Source organism: Phoca vitulina, unplaced genomic scaffold (assembly GCF_004348235.1).
Source record: "Phoca vitulina isolate PV1807 unplaced genomic scaffold, GSC_HSeal_1.0 scaffold22, whole genome shotgun sequence".
NCBI lineage: Eukaryota > Metazoa > Chordata > Mammalia > Carnivora > Phocidae > Phoca > Phoca vitulina.
In genome coordinates, this window is record NW_022589725.1 from 31944144 (window position 1) to 31959695 (window position 15552).

General features: G+C 38.2%; 1 protein-coding gene across 13 annotated transcripts in view; it reads right to left on the reverse strand.

Annotated features, from left to right (window-relative positions):
- RALGAPA2 (Ral GTPase activating protein catalytic subunit alpha 2) overlaps positions 1 to 15552 on the reverse strand; it is a 336447-nt gene that overhangs the window by 194228 nt on the left and 126667 nt on the right. For 11 of the 13 annotated variants that reach the window (XM_032419573.1, XM_032419574.1, XM_032419572.1 and 8 more), the window contains 4 exons: positions 13954 to 14094; positions 7629 to 7763; positions 6043 to 6140; positions 1213 to 1303 (listed from right to left, as the gene is read on the reverse strand). In XM_032419573.1, the coding sequence (XP_032275464.1) occupies positions 1213 to 1303; positions 6043 to 6140; positions 7629 to 7763; positions 13954 to 14094 (465 nt within the window). The remainder of the gene's footprint in view (positions 1 to 1212; positions 1304 to 6042; positions 6141 to 7628; positions 7764 to 13953; positions 14095 to 15552) is intronic. The other 2 variants (XM_032419570.1, XM_032419575.1) reach the window with 2 other exon arrangements.

Genomic DNA, 15552 nt, shown 5'->3' on the forward strand with positions numbered 1-15552 from the left:
TTATGAGCTCCCCTATGTATCACCAAGTGACAATCTTTTCAAGGGAGTCTTCAATTCAGTTATCCCATATCCCCAAAAGATTACATCAAGTCGTTCAGCTTTCTACCCCAACCTACTCAAAGGGCACAGGTGGAAGAAGATGATGGGAATTCCTTTCACCACAAACGCAAGTTTATTCTACCAGCTACAAGAGCCTAAGGATGCTTTTTACCTTGAGTTCGATGTTTAGACCTAAACCCAGTGTGAATCACCCAGGCTCACTGGGGGATGAGATGTCCAACTGCAAAAGATTTTCTCCAAAAGAAATTCTCCCCTTTAAACACTAAAAAGTTCTAATTTGTCATAATACAATGATGCTTTCAAAGGCTATTAAGCCTTATACAGTTATTTAGTCTGACACAAAACAGACCTAGACAGTCTGCTCCTCCAAGTCTTCTGTCTACTTCCTAACAGTTTTATGTGTCTACCCTTCCTGTCTGCTCTTTGCATTCACTGTTGACAGTCCCTCAGCCTTGCTGCTTCTAATCTGCTGTTCTCTCTTCACGTGCCAAGAGCTGCAAGTTGTCCCAGCCACCAGATAAACTGAAAGTTGCCCCAGTAACCAACGTGTCAGGTCCCTACCTTCATCTGCCACAGAATTCCAAGCCAACAGGGTCTGAAGGTAGAGCCTAAGAAGAGCTCCTCTGCCTCTACCAAAAGCACCCTAGATCTGCAGGAGTTGTTTACTACGCTTCTGAGAAGGGGACAGCCAGGCAGCTGACTTCAGGGAAGCAGATTATTAGGGCCATAGTCTACATACAGTATATAATATGTCTAAGGATTTGAATCAAATTTCATTTTTTAAATACTTATACCATTGACTTCAATGTACTTCTGAAGCATTTTGCTCCTAGCCTGTGGGAACTTTCTGGGGAAGATCACTTTTCCTTCTGGGTCTGTTTGCTCACCCAGCCATTGGCCTTGCTTGTGCCTCTCAGCTGGAGAAAGGCCCAGGGTGGAATGACAGGCCTCTATGGCACACATAATGGACTGGATCTGTTTTACTGCACATGTGTACCGTCCATCAATCCTGGGATTCCAGGAATAAAAATGTCCGACTTCACAACCATGTCTCCTCAAAGGATAAGATATCATACAAGTCAGAAAGTAGAAGAAAACAAAATAGATGACTCTGAAGTTGGATGAACAGAGACTGCATTTCCTGGAACTTACTCTTCTGTGTTTCCTTACATTTTCCTTGTGTCTGCTGCAAATCATCTTTTAAATCCAATTCAGCAGGGCTGCTGCTTCTTCGAACTAAGATCTTCAGACAAAAAGAAATAATACATTTGTGACAGGAAAGTTCTAATTTTTATAAGACTGTTAAGTTTCTAGTTCGCATTTCTAAAGAAAAAGAAACAATAATAATAGCAACAAAAAATTGAATGATGTTTTCCATTTGAAGGATATGTGTTCACAAATTACTATAATTGAATTACAAATTACTCAAGATCTGAAATTTTTGGCTTCTCCTTTGTCAAGTGACATCCAATTAAACTGATCTACTGAGAAGGGACGCCAGTTTCTATGGAAATAATTTATTTGAAGTTTTATTTGTACCTCTGCTTGAGCACACATACATAGTGAAACCAATTCTGCAGAAGGCCTGAGCTGCCCAGGAATGGTGAGGATGCTGGCAGGGAAGGTGTAAACTCTATCCAGACATCTAAAGGTCGCTCAGTGCCTCCTTGTTAAATATGCAACAGACTTTTCTGAGCACCACTCCACACTAAACCTTGTGCTAAATAGAGAGGACTAAAACATTTGGAGGCAATCTGTATGCTCTAAAATTTATAACTTGCTTGGAGAGACAAAACATACACATTACACAAAATGATTACAGGGTACATAAGCAAAATATGCAAGTAAACTCTCTCTAAAAGGTATGCAGAATAAAGTGTTACCTTAATTGGCTCACAGTTACAGGAGAGCTGTTCAAGAAGGCAACAGACATGAAGTGGTAGAGAGAAGGCAGGAGGGGATTCAAGGCAGGAAGCACTGAGTAGTAATCAGCAAGTTCTATGTGCAGGAAAAGAAGCTGATTATATAGCAGGCCATGCAAGGCAGTCAGGTGAAGAAGGAAAATGTTAAGAAGAAAATGCAGACCACCTTCTAAAAGAGGTAGCTGCCAACTGGCCTTCAACATCAGGCTTACAAATTTCAACCCAATATTGACAAAACGAGCAACTGTATGTTCCAGACAATAGTTTACTGTGATTAAAAATATAACTAGAAAGATAAGTCTAGTACTTATTTGTGGGATAGATTAAAATTAAGAAGAAAATTGCTATGGAACTGTTATAGTGATTAAGGAATGAGAGGATAAGGCTTTTGACAGTGGAAAAGGAGAAGAAAAGACAAATAAGAAAATGCTGTAGAATGACAGACAAGAGCTTATATGAGAGCTGTATATGAGAGTGGAGGAAAATTAAATCACAAAAGGATATGAATCTAGGGACCATGAGAACAATGGTAACGAAGGAAGGAAGGAAGGATAGGAAGAAGGAAAGAAGGAAGCATAAGAACAAAGGAACTTGAGATTTCTGATATTTTAATTTTCATCTTTGGGCTAAATATCCAAAGCAAATGTATTGTAAGTGGGCACCATAACTCCAGGACTAATGAGATAGAGGAGAAAGTCAGGAATGAAGATGTAATATTTAAGGTCCTCCATGGCAAAGAGCATAACAAACCTGGGGTCCAATGAGCAAACTAAAGGGAAGACTACTAAACAAGCAAACAAATGAAAAGGAGGAGCTGAGATGTATAATTAAAAGACAGAATAATTATGAAGCTAAAACACAGAAGTAGGTCATGGATTAATTATTCAGAAGACTAACACCACATGAAAAAATATTACCCAGCCTTAAAGAAGGATGATATATACCTAACATGATAATAGAAATATACCCAGGATCTTTCCTTAACTAAAAAGCAGAATGCGGGCACTTCTGCTTCTGACTACATGAGAGATGCAATTTCCTCCAGCTACAGAACTAGATTTTACATCAAAATTTTAGGCTCACAGGAAGTAGAATAAACCTCCCAGTGATCCACAATTCCCCCGCCCCGCCCCCCCAAAGTGAGCAGAAACCAGAGCAGTGAAACGGGGCTGCCATAAGGGTAAATCTAATATTACCACTGCCAGTGGCAAAAGGACCAAGAGTCCAGGATTAAAGAAGCACTCCTTGGTTCCTGGAAGAAACAAATGCACACATTCTGGGGAAACTCCATCACTTCAGACATCCAGGTTTTCTGTAGATTAAGACCCATCAGCTAGGAACTCAAAATCAAAGATCACCCAACACCCAAGGAAATAAATCATCATGTACAAGAGTCTCAGAAACAGTAAATATCAGACTTAGACCCCATCCCCACCCCTAAGGATTTCAGATAATCAGAAAAAGAATTTAGAATTGTAATTTGTGGCTATTTTAAAGGAATAAAAGATGGGAATCACAAAAGTGAGCAACAAGAGATTATTAGAAATTACAAGAAATGCTTGAAAAGAATTAACCAGAAGCAAAAGTCATAATTGTTGAACTAAAAAACTCAGTGGAAGTATTAAATAGCCAACTCCATATTCAGTAAAGATAGAACTGTCGAAGTGAATGAAAGACAGATCTGATGAATTACCCAGAATGTAGAAGACGGCCAAGAAGAGTGGAAAATATGAAAGGGGATAAGAACATGGAAGATAAAAATGAGAAAGTCTAAATGTATTTCTACTAAAAATTCCAGAAAAAAAAGAGCTGAAAGAACAAAAAAGAGGCAATATTTGAAGAAATTATTATCAAGAACTTTCCAAAAACAATGGAAGAGCAAGCATTCACAGATGCATGGCATACAGCATATACAAAAAGGACAAATGTATAAACCAAAAGAAAATGCACCTAAATATAATGCAGGAAGACCGAAGGACAAGGACAAAGAACAGCAAAAAACAACAACTAGACAGAATGGACAGAAGAACTCTCAATAGCAACAATGAAAGACAAAAGATAGTAGAAAATTAGCTTTCAATAGAAAGTGGGAGGAAGGGAGAAAGAAATAGGGGAACTATAGTAATTAAGATATTATACTACTGTCTGGAGAGACAAAGTAACCGATGAGTCAAGATAAGTATATATGAGAGAAAGGTTCATTTCAGATCAATGAAGGAAAAATGAATTCAATAAATGGGACCCAGGACAAGTGGTGATCCATGTGGGAAAAAATAAAATAAAATTAGATCCTACCTCACTCCATAAACAGAATCAATTCCAGATGGATGAAAGACCTAAATGTGTAGAGCAAAACTGAAACACTTATATTCTTATGCTTGTAGAGTTAGCATTTTAAGATTTTCATAAAACCTAACCATAAAAATGATTAACAAAAATACCCAAATTAAGAACTTCTGTTCATCAACAGACACCCTTGAGAGAGTGAAAATATAAGCCACGTGCTGGAAAAAGATATTTGCCAGATATATAACCAAAATAGGATCAGTCTTCAGACTGTATAAAGAATTAGTACAAATAAAAGAGAAAAAGACAAATAAAAAATTAATAGGAAAATGGCAAAGACATCACATGAAACACACATGGTCAATCAACATGTGGAAAGATTTTAAACTTTATTAGTCTGAGAAATGCAAAATAAAATGAAATCCCATTTTCACCCATCTGACTCATCAAAATTTTTAAATCTGACAATAGCAAGTATTGATGTGGATGAATGGGAACTCTTAACACATTGCTGACAGAAATATAAGTGGTGTAATCACTTCGAAAAACACACATTCTCTCGTTAAGAACATTCTTCTACTTTATGTCTCATTAATTCCACTCCTAGTCACCATAAAGAAAATCTTAAACATGTAGATCTTGAAACATATACAAGAATGTACATAACTGCATTTTTCATTAAAAAAAAAGTTGCAACAACCTAAATGTCCATCAACAAGAGTATGGAAAAATAAATTGTGGCTTATTCACAGTGGATTGTCATACAGCAGAGAAAAGAGGCTATATGCCACAATGTTGATAAATCTTAAAAATACATAACTGAGTAAACAAAGCAATAATATCCTTTAATGAAGTTTAAAAATAAGGAAAACTAAAGGATATAGTGTTTGGAAATACATACATATAGAGCAAAACTACAGAGCAAAGCAAGACATGATAAACACAAAGCCAACATATTGCTATTCTCTAAGGGGACAAGGAAAGAACCTATAGGTCAAAGCAACAGCACCGGAAAAATTCTAGTTCTGAAACTGGGCAGTGGGTATGTAGGTGTTTATTTGATTGTTGAAATATACATACACATATATACAGAATATACATACATAAACTGGTATATGCCCTTTTAAAAAATAAATACAGAAAAACTTAACACTGGTTATCTTCTAGGCAGGGAGGACTAGGGAGTGGCCTTCTCTGTTTATTTTGCACCGTTCTGTGATGTTTGAGTTTTCCATTAATATATACTACATGGTTTTTAAAAATGACTAAGCAGGAGTTACCTCCACACATGAGATATGGGTTACTTTTTAATGTTCTTCTTTATACTTTATATTTGGTCTAAAAAAAAACCCAATAAATTCTATTTTACATTTTCTAAAAAAGAAATCATAACTGATCTTTGCAAAAACTCACTTATCTAGCAACTCACGTCAGGTGGAGCATACCACCTAAAGCAGTTATCAGGAACAGAGAATCTGAATATGTTTGACAGGGAAGGATACCTGCTTAAAAATACTGAGTGCTACGTACAGACCAGAAGGTAAATTGCATTTTCATGCTATTTTTTTTCTATTTTTGTAATGTGACTATTATTTTACACAGAAAGCAAGCAAGCCTTTAAGAGATCTCAATAACCAATCACCAATTGCCAATAACCCATCTAAAGGGAGAAATGTTTTAAAAGAAAGTATCGCTGCTACTAATAAATTTACTTTGCCAATAATTTATATGCTTATTTTTAATAACAAACTGATACAGTTCAAAAATATCTTACTGTTATTCCTTCATGTTCTTTCTTCACATGTCCTTTATTTTCTTGAACAGGCTTGGACTCTGAAGAACTCAAAGTCTGTACATTTTCTACCTTTTGACCTAGAGATTTGGGGGAAAAATTTACAAAATAAAATTTCAGATGATAAAATTAGAACACGATTTTTATATATAAGTAATTAATCAAATTTAGATATTCTAGGATATGTAAAAACAGGAGTTATGGATCTGGCAAACTGGTAGCCTATGGGTCAAGTCTACTCTATAGAATCTTTGACCCACAGAGAGCTTTTAAGAGAGTGGATTGAATGCTATTCACTGTAGCCAACAGGTCCACTTAGCACATTAAGTTGGCACAAGGGAGGGCAACAAGAGCTCTCCTGGGGGCCTTCAGAAAGGGATCTCAGAGGAAAGTTACCTGAGTTGGGCAGGTGAACTGACAGGAAAATAGAGCGGTACGGTGGCTCAGTATTACTCAAGAATAAAGATTGGGGAGAGAAAGCAAAAATAACCAGTATCAGTAATAAAAAAGGGAATATCACCACACAACCTATAAAATTTCAAATGATCATAAGAGGCCAATAAATTTGAAAAAAAAAATACATCAATGGAACAAACTCCTAGAAAAACACATCTTAATCTAAATCAAAACAGGAAAAGGGAAATCTTAATAGTCTTAAAATGATTTATAAATTTGAATGGTATTTTAAAATCTTCCTAGAAGAAAACTTCAGGCAACTGGTGGATTCTATCAAATATTTCAGGGGGGAAAACAATCACAACAGTCTTACACAAAACCTTTCAGAGAATAGAAAATCTTTCAGATAATACATCTCTCAAGTTATTTCTTAATTGTGTTTTCTTATTTCAAGAAGATTTCTAAGAGGAAACACTTGCCTAGTCTTTTGATGAGGCTATGAGATAACTTGTTGATAAAGAAGCTGGTTTATTTCTTACTTAACCGATGAAACTAGAATTAAATGATAAGCATGCTCACTGGCACCAGACACAACTAAAACATGCGCTTTCCCTGAAAAACACGTCGTTCACTGTTTACAGGTCTAGCCATCTGCCTCTTTGCTTTCCACGCCCTGTTGTTGCTGAAAGGTGTCGGAGACACCGTGTAGATGGATGTTATCACAAATTATTGTCTTCAACCTCAGCAGAGGCCACAAGCTGCTAATAAACTTTCTCACAAGTTTGGCCAGTCGTCCGTGCTCACCATCAACTTTTATGGCTCTCCTCACACAGCCCTTTCCCACATGCCCCTCCCCTGCCTCCCCTAACTTTGCTGCTCTCCCTGACCCTGTGGTGTAGCGTTCTCTGCTTCCCACCTATTGCAGCCCCTCCAGACTTCTCTCCAGTCCTCAAACAGGCTGCTCTTAAAAGAGGTGCACCTAACTATATATAATTTACATAAATGTAGTAAAATAAACAGTGAAAATATTTCATTGCCAGAAGTCACATCCTTGCAATCAACTTAGAAAGAAGGTTCCCTTTAGGGTGAGAATAAATGCAGAACACAATCTGGTGTGCAGCTCCTTCCCACCAGGATCTGCAGTCCTGTTAGGAAGTGCAGCTACTCCGTACCCTGCGTAGAGTCTGAGCACAGCGGCTCCATGACGTCAGGCGTGCTGCTACTCCGCATGATGTGTGGCTGCTCTGCCACCAGGCAGCCAGATACGGCGGCAGGTGCATTTTCTGACTGCTGACATTCTTCCACTTCTGTGGGCATGAACACAAAACATGCAGAGATGTATTTCAAGATTTTTAAAAATAATTTCACCACTTGAACCAACCGATTCTAAAACTGTAGTTTTAGATACTCCCCCCCCCAAATTATACAGTAAGATAATCTGCATTTACATCGTAAAGTTTTCTACACTTGTTAACAGTAATATTCCACTCCAAGAATACATTTTAAGTTCTGCAAAGCATTTTGTTTTTCCAAGTGAAGAAAAAAAAAGAGAAAAAGCTGCAGAAATGTCACTTGGAATTCTAGGGACAGGCATGCCAAGGAATGAGAGAATGAGGCGATACACGGAATAGGAATTTACATTTGAGGAGAGTAGCAAGTCACACACACACCCCTCTCTAGGAAATGGGAATTTCAACTCTATTATTCCTTTTAACAGATAAATGCACAACTGTCCAAAATAAAATACTGTAATTATTTAATAGCTTATACCACCAAATGCGAAGCTGAATTAATCACTAAAGTACAAAAATGACCCACTGGTATTTTTAGAGAATCAATACATAAATGCCATAAAGTAGAAAACCACAGATGAGTACTGACCACTGGACAATATCAGCTAGCATTATTACAAAATATATTCTCCTAGAGGATGAGTTCTCTATTCTCTATGTGGCTCCAGAGAGGTCCCTCTAAAATTAAGATCTGCCTGCAATACTTCTCTCCTGCCGTGGTCCTCCATCACTGTACAGTCAAGCCCGTGCTCCTCACAGTGAATACAGGGCTACCCCTGACCTCACCCCACAGATGTGACCCCCCACAGGAGCTCTCACTCACTTTAGTCTCCAGCAATCCTAGCCCACCTGCACCGGCTGCTCTCTCCCTCCGGCTGCTCACTCCTCCATGCTAACCTCAGACCTGTTCCTGCCTGCCTCCCTGCCTCCTGTGGGGATGCTCCTCCTACAGGACTTGCCATGTGGTCCTGCATAGGAACCCCACCAATGCAGCCCCCAGCAGACTCCACACTCATGCAGAGAGTCATGAAACTTTATGTCGATATAGCTAGAACATATTTTCCAAAAATTTTAATTAGCTGAAGTTTCACTCTTTCTAAAAAGAGACAGATCAAAATTCAGCTTGTATCATCTTACCTGGCAGTGTTACCCACTTCCTCACCTGAAATGAGGCTCACTGCCCATGTGCCGCCCTCAGTCTAACCTTTTACTCCCAAGACGAGCCAAAGTGCAGGCTCTCCCTAATCAAGAAGCTGTACGTGGAAGATTCTAAATGTAATACACCGGACTTCGACAAAAGGTTGCTGCTTTATTTTTACTATCCAAATAAAAATTCCATTTTAAAGTACACTTACACAAGTTAAGAGACTTCAAAACTATGAAATTTGTGTAATGCTTCACTTATAATTCAGAGTACCGGGCCACGGTCTAAATTTAGACACTCATGGGAAGCTGAACTCAGGGCATGAGCAAACAAAGGCCAAGGTAGCAAGAACACACAGACCCATTAAAGCACGTCTTTTCCAGGCTGTCTTTGCCCTTCTCTTCTCTTGAATAGCCAAGAACTGTTCATTTTCCCGCAGGGAGACACAAGACATGTATACATATCTGTGATCTCCCCACATGTCCCCCAGCACAGACTAGGCCCTTTTCACAGGTCTGCTTCTAGGCTCTTTGGCTTTAGGCAACAGAAGCCAGATGATACCATGGGACCAGCCCTTTCAGGCTGTCTTTATTCATTGTTTATTCTAATTATGCAAGACACTGAAACCTTCTGGGTAGTGTTTATATTTGTTAATGAACCTACTTGTTAATCTAGTATCAGTAGAGGGAGCCCAAGAGCTTCCTAATTCTCTAAAAAATAACTGGCAAGTGCCAATTTTTATGGACAGTGGGAAGAGAGGGTTTTATTCACTTAAAATGATGCCAAAAACTGGTAGATGTTGGTTTCTGGGCTAGGAGCAGAAACAAATAAGAGCAAGGCCAACACTGGCAGCATCTTTTTTAAAGATAAAGAACATCGCCATCTGGTGGGATACAGGACAGCCACAGCACCACGGCTTCCAAATTCGAGTGTCCCCACCGGTCCTCAACACAACAGACGGGCAAAGAGCCTGCCATCACCAGCTGGTGTGCCTTCCCAACAGACTGGCCTAATGCAGCTTTAAGGCTTTGTTTTTGTAAAACTGTTGGTAGGGACTTCTCAGATGGAGCAAGTCCAAGCCCGCAGAAATCACCAGAAGTGGTAAGGATGGGCGCATCCATGATGAGGGTGGGAAGGAAGAGGAGAATCGCAATGGCAAACGTGGGTTAGGGCTGCAGTACCACTGGTGCCCTGAGCGACTCCTACAGGCGACTGGTAAGTGATACCGCGTGGAAAAATAAATTCTTCTCTCACAATTAAAGCTCAATTTCCTGATTTGCAAATGTACATTTCTTGGCTTTTTTCTCACACTTCCTGCTAAGTATATACTCAATATATGTCTTGCATAATGAACAAATGAATACCAAAAACATTTTCTTGGTACTTTTTTCTTTTTTTTTTTTTTAAACAGTTCTTGAGCTCCCTCTGCTGGCTTTTTATTTGTTAAGAAAGCTCCTTGTTAACACTGCTCCCATTCCACAGCGTCGGCTGGAGCAGCTGCTTTCTCATTAACAAATTAAGACCATTTTAACACTGATATACAAATATCAAGATATAGGATTACCTGATAATCAAAACAGAAATGAACAATCTAAGTTATATAAAAATTACAGTATACATTCTGGTAGATCTAACGAATTCCATTTTGAGTATCACACAATTTGTTTGAATCACTAGCTCAGGCTCACCAAATCATTCACTTTCTCTTAAGCATTGCTAACCCAATAACCCAAATTTTAAAAGTACTAACCTTCTAGCTTCTTGAGAGTGTAAGTTACACACAACACTACTACTAAATCATTGCTTTCTAACACCAGGAAAATGACCAAATTAGAATTACTTCATTTTTTTCCCATTGAGAGAAAAATCCACATGATTAAATTAAATGCACAAAGTCTTTAGAAACTTCTATTCCAGACGTCTGACTACTTTTCAAAGCAATTTCACTTACTCTTTAATCTAAGGCTTCCTTAATCAATCTTATTAAATGAAGTGAGACTCATTCTTCAATTACTAAAATTCTGGGTTCCACTTACCCCTCATACAGGGTTGCAAAGGCAAAATTAATAGTATAATTTCCTTTTAAAGCATGGTACATGATACTGACTTGACCCTATAAAAAACATAAGAGATGTAAGTCAACTCAACATCTTGAGGTTTCTTACGAGGTCCAACTGTGAGCTAGCCCAAACCCAGACAACAAGCACTTCCTGATACTCAGGTACTACCTGCAAGCCTGAGAACCAGAGGCAGAAGCACCTAAACGAGGCTTTCACTTAGGTACCACTGAGTCTCTTTTAGAAAGAGGGAAGATCATTGATCCTCTAATTACAAGTATTACAATGGCCCTAAAACAAAAATAAAATCTATCATCTGCATGGCCTATAAGCACTGATTGAATGATAAATGTGCCAACATAAAAGCAGTTAAAATTGCAAAACAGCTGGAAAGAACTGTTCCCACAAAGGAGAAAGAGGAAAATCGCCAAAACTGCCAGTTCTACCTCCCACATGTTTATGTAGCTATTCATATAAATGGAATACAGGTGGTTATTGCTTTCCCAAAAGTCTGATGCCACCAAATAGAGTCCTAAAGGGACTAGAATAAATATAATAGTGGCTGAAGGTAAGTAATTCTCTATTCTCTATTGTTTATATTATTTAAAGCAATTTTGGCATCCTGTATAGTCATACAGACTAGAAACAAAACAAGATATGTTAACAAATGAAAACAAAATTAGCAATCATTTTTATAGTAAAGAACTTGTGGCCAGAAAGTCAACATTAATAGTATCTGCATACTATGGATAGGTGGATATAAATCTACTTATATCTATACTTAGCAACAGGTGAGCAAGATATGCCAACACACTAGGATTTAAATTGGAACACAAATTTAATACTCTAGTGTGCCAACCAGTGAGAATGTACAATCTAAGACAGGATTGATATGCACTGCTCTTGGCCTAGTCTCTTGAAAGGACAATCGCAAAGGAAAACAGCATCACCTTAACAGTAAGGAACAAACGGCATCAGACTAAGGCAGAGCTCGTTACTGCAGTTGTCAGATGAAGCACAGGGAACAGCAGAATGTTCTCAATGTCACTATACTGCTCAGTCCCTTTACCCTTTGTTCTATAAAACCAGAAATAAGGACGGCAAAGGCAGGAAAATACTGACTCAGCATGTCCTGCTTCGTATCACTCCAAATCAAGGTCTCCCAAAGTCAGCACTATTGATACTTTGGGTCAGATAATTCTTCATGAGGGGGCTGTCCTGTGCAGCCGATGAGGCTGTTTAGCAGCAGCATCCCACTAGACGCCAGCGGCGCTGCCCCAGCTGTGCCATGTCTCTAGACACTGCCAAATGTTCCCTGGGGGGCAAAGTCATGCCCAGTTGAGAACCACTGTTCTAAACCATATTTAACCTCTGTTGGAACTATGTACCTATCTATGGGAATTAAGAATCTGGGTAAACTAAAATGTAACAGCGAATGAGAAAAAAGTTTCCAAAATGAGATTACGAACAGAAACAGGTTTCTTGTGAAAAAAATATTTTGGACAAACTAGTAGAAACCTTTATGAAATGGAACAGTATGGGGGAAAGAAATGGACTGTGAAAAACAAAAACTTTCCACCATGAAAAGAACTCCTTTTGGGTGCATATCAGCTATATATCAGCCAAATAGAAAGCAAACTACGTTAAAAAAAAAAAAAGCAAACTACGTTAAATGCTTTATTAATCATTTCTAGGCAGTAGCACTTTTTTGAAAACCAAATTATCAAGTAGCTCATGAGTAATTTAACTGACTGGTGACCATCTTACCATTCTTACTGTGTTTCACCTTTGGTATTTACTAGAGAAAAGTATTTTCTTTTTTTCTTTTTTTAAAGATTTTATTTATTTATTTATTTGACAGAGAGAGAGATAGCGAGAGCAGGAACACAAGCAGGGGGAGTGGGAGGGGAGAAGCAGGCTTCCTGTCGAGCAGGGAGCCCGATGTGGGTCTCGATCCCAGGACCCTGGGATCATGACCTGAGCCGAAGGCAGACGCTTAACGACTGAGCCACCCAGGCGCCCCGAGAAAAGTATTTTCTAAGAAATGTACTCCTTAGTCTCAATAAAATGAACTTCTTCCCTCATAGTCTGCTAATTAAATAATATGGTATCTTACATACTCATCAGGGAAATTAAGATTTGATTCTGCTTTGCTATACCACCGTATGGCATAATTTAGTGCTACAGAAAGTCACAAGCAGGCTATCTCTGATACTAAATAAATACTAATCAATAACACCATCTTTCTGAAAAGAAAACATGAAAACATGTCCCTCTTTAGCATGAAGATTCAGTTCATTATAGAATCATTGAAAAGTAACTGGACATGGGCTTAATTATTCACTGTAGAGCAAAGGAGATCCGTTGTTGAGGGGTCTATGCCAAAAATCACCACTTTTGGTGCTATAATGTCTTAATAATCCAGAAAAACACTGTGTGCAAACCACATGTGGCTAAACTCAATTTTAGTTGGCTGGAGCATAAGAACAATGTTCCCTTGTTTTGAAAATTGTACTTTTTAGCATCTTTTTTTACCCAGATCTTAATAATCAGTGTGAATCTCCATAAACATTATTATTTTGTATATGATTATGATTTATTAATCCCAAGGAGTTCTTGCCTATATGAATCTTCCCGTTTATCCATTTTGGGGAGGCACAGCAAGCATTTGGACACCAACATGCTCAAAACTTCTGTTCTTCAAGCATTGTACAGAAGGCACACTGTTAAAAACTATGGGCCACAAAATCCTGTATTCTCTTAACTGGGAAAGCAAAGACCAGTGGTGTTAAAGAAATAAATTTTTCTTGACTGTTTAATTGTTACTAAACATCTAACTACATAAAAACAATGATTAATATTCATCGAAAATAAGCGCAAAGTGCAACGGCCAGGTACGCATGCGTGGTGGGGGGCTGGAGGGGTTTAACAAAGGAAGCAAGGCCCAGCAGCAAGCGGGAGAAGCCCGGGGACATGACGGACACAAGACACAGCATTACAATACCTGACAGCCTGTGAGAGCAAGAGGAGTGAGAGAGACCAGGTAAGAGAGCGCTCACGGTGTGAAGGAGGAGCGGGACGCTTTTAGTGGCAGGCAAAGCCTCAGAAAGGTGGACACAGTTGCTGATAGACTGGCTTCGCTTGGCTTCCAGGAGAGAGAAAGTAACATTTATGTCAGAAGCACATCAGGATCTTTCACTTTTTTTTATGGCTATTTTTCTGGTCTTCCTTTCAATATTTAAAGGAGGTCATTTTATACTTTAAAAGAAGTCAGTACAAAGCAGAGTATTTAACCATAGTCTCTAAATACAGCCAACCTTCAGTCATTCTCATGACATGGGAGAATAGACAATTCACAGATAATCTTATTTTAGAATGCTTTACATATTTAGCTTTCCTTTTTTCCTGCTGTGTATCAGACCCACATTTGGGTTTTTTATTTGGGTGGACATTATAATCACTTTTCCCTTCCTAGAGGACACACATATGAAAAGACCATGGGGGTGGGGGAGGGAAAAATCTAGCCTAAGATTAAAATTGCTTTACAAATAATAAATAACTCAAAAGTTGGTTTACTGAGAGCTGACTGTATTCAAAAGCAAATCATTTAGTAAATTAAATGTCCTAAAACCTCAGAAACACATAAAAGTCAAGTTGAACACTGAAAGATTTGGTATTTGGAAAAAAAGGCAAAAATCTCCATGAAACCCATCCTTCCATAACACATTTCATGCTTATTAAAATCCATAATCTCTTAGTATGAACTTTATGATGCTCTTAAGTTTTCTTTTTTTTAATAATATTTTATTTACTTGAGAGAGAGAATGAGAGAGAGAGAGAGCATGAGATGGGGGACGGTCAGAGGGAGAAGCAGACTCCCTGCTCAATCCGGGGACTCAGGATCATGACCTGAGCCGAAGGCAGTCGCTTAACCTACTGAGCCACCCAGGCGCCCCGCTCTTAAGTTTTCAAAAGACTGCTAGTGAAATGACCATTTGAGAAAATGGATAAACACAGGAAGAGAATACACCTCATATATATGAAACTACCATCAGTAAGATCACTTTTATCCTTAAAACTAGGTTAAAGGTTTACTTGCTGTTCTATTACTTTTATGTGATTTTATTTCACATTAATGAAACAGAAATACAAATGAGAATGATACATTTGCAAAGAGCGAAACAAACTTTTCACTTCCTTGTGTCTCCCTGGGCCCCAACCTCTGGCTGTCAAATTCCCAGTTCTAACTCCCACATCTAAAGTGATTACAGTACACTTCACAAATGGGTAAGATAATATTTAAGGGAAAATGACTTCCATGCGAATGTCAAACTGACTTACTTCAAATTTCCTAAAAGATGTGTTCATCTCTCAATGTCCTTTTATAAATGAAATGATTGTGCATTTTCCCGAAACTGATCACTAGTTATTTTAGAAATAATAAAACTTAGAATAATTTTTTTGTGTGGAAATTGACTTGTTTTAATCACTCATTTTAGACATCTAAAATTTTAGCATCATTCACACTCAGGAACAAAGTTTTCCTTTATGATTCTTTAAGACTCTCTTGTTAGTTCCTTTTAAGTTGCAAAGTAGTTGATTC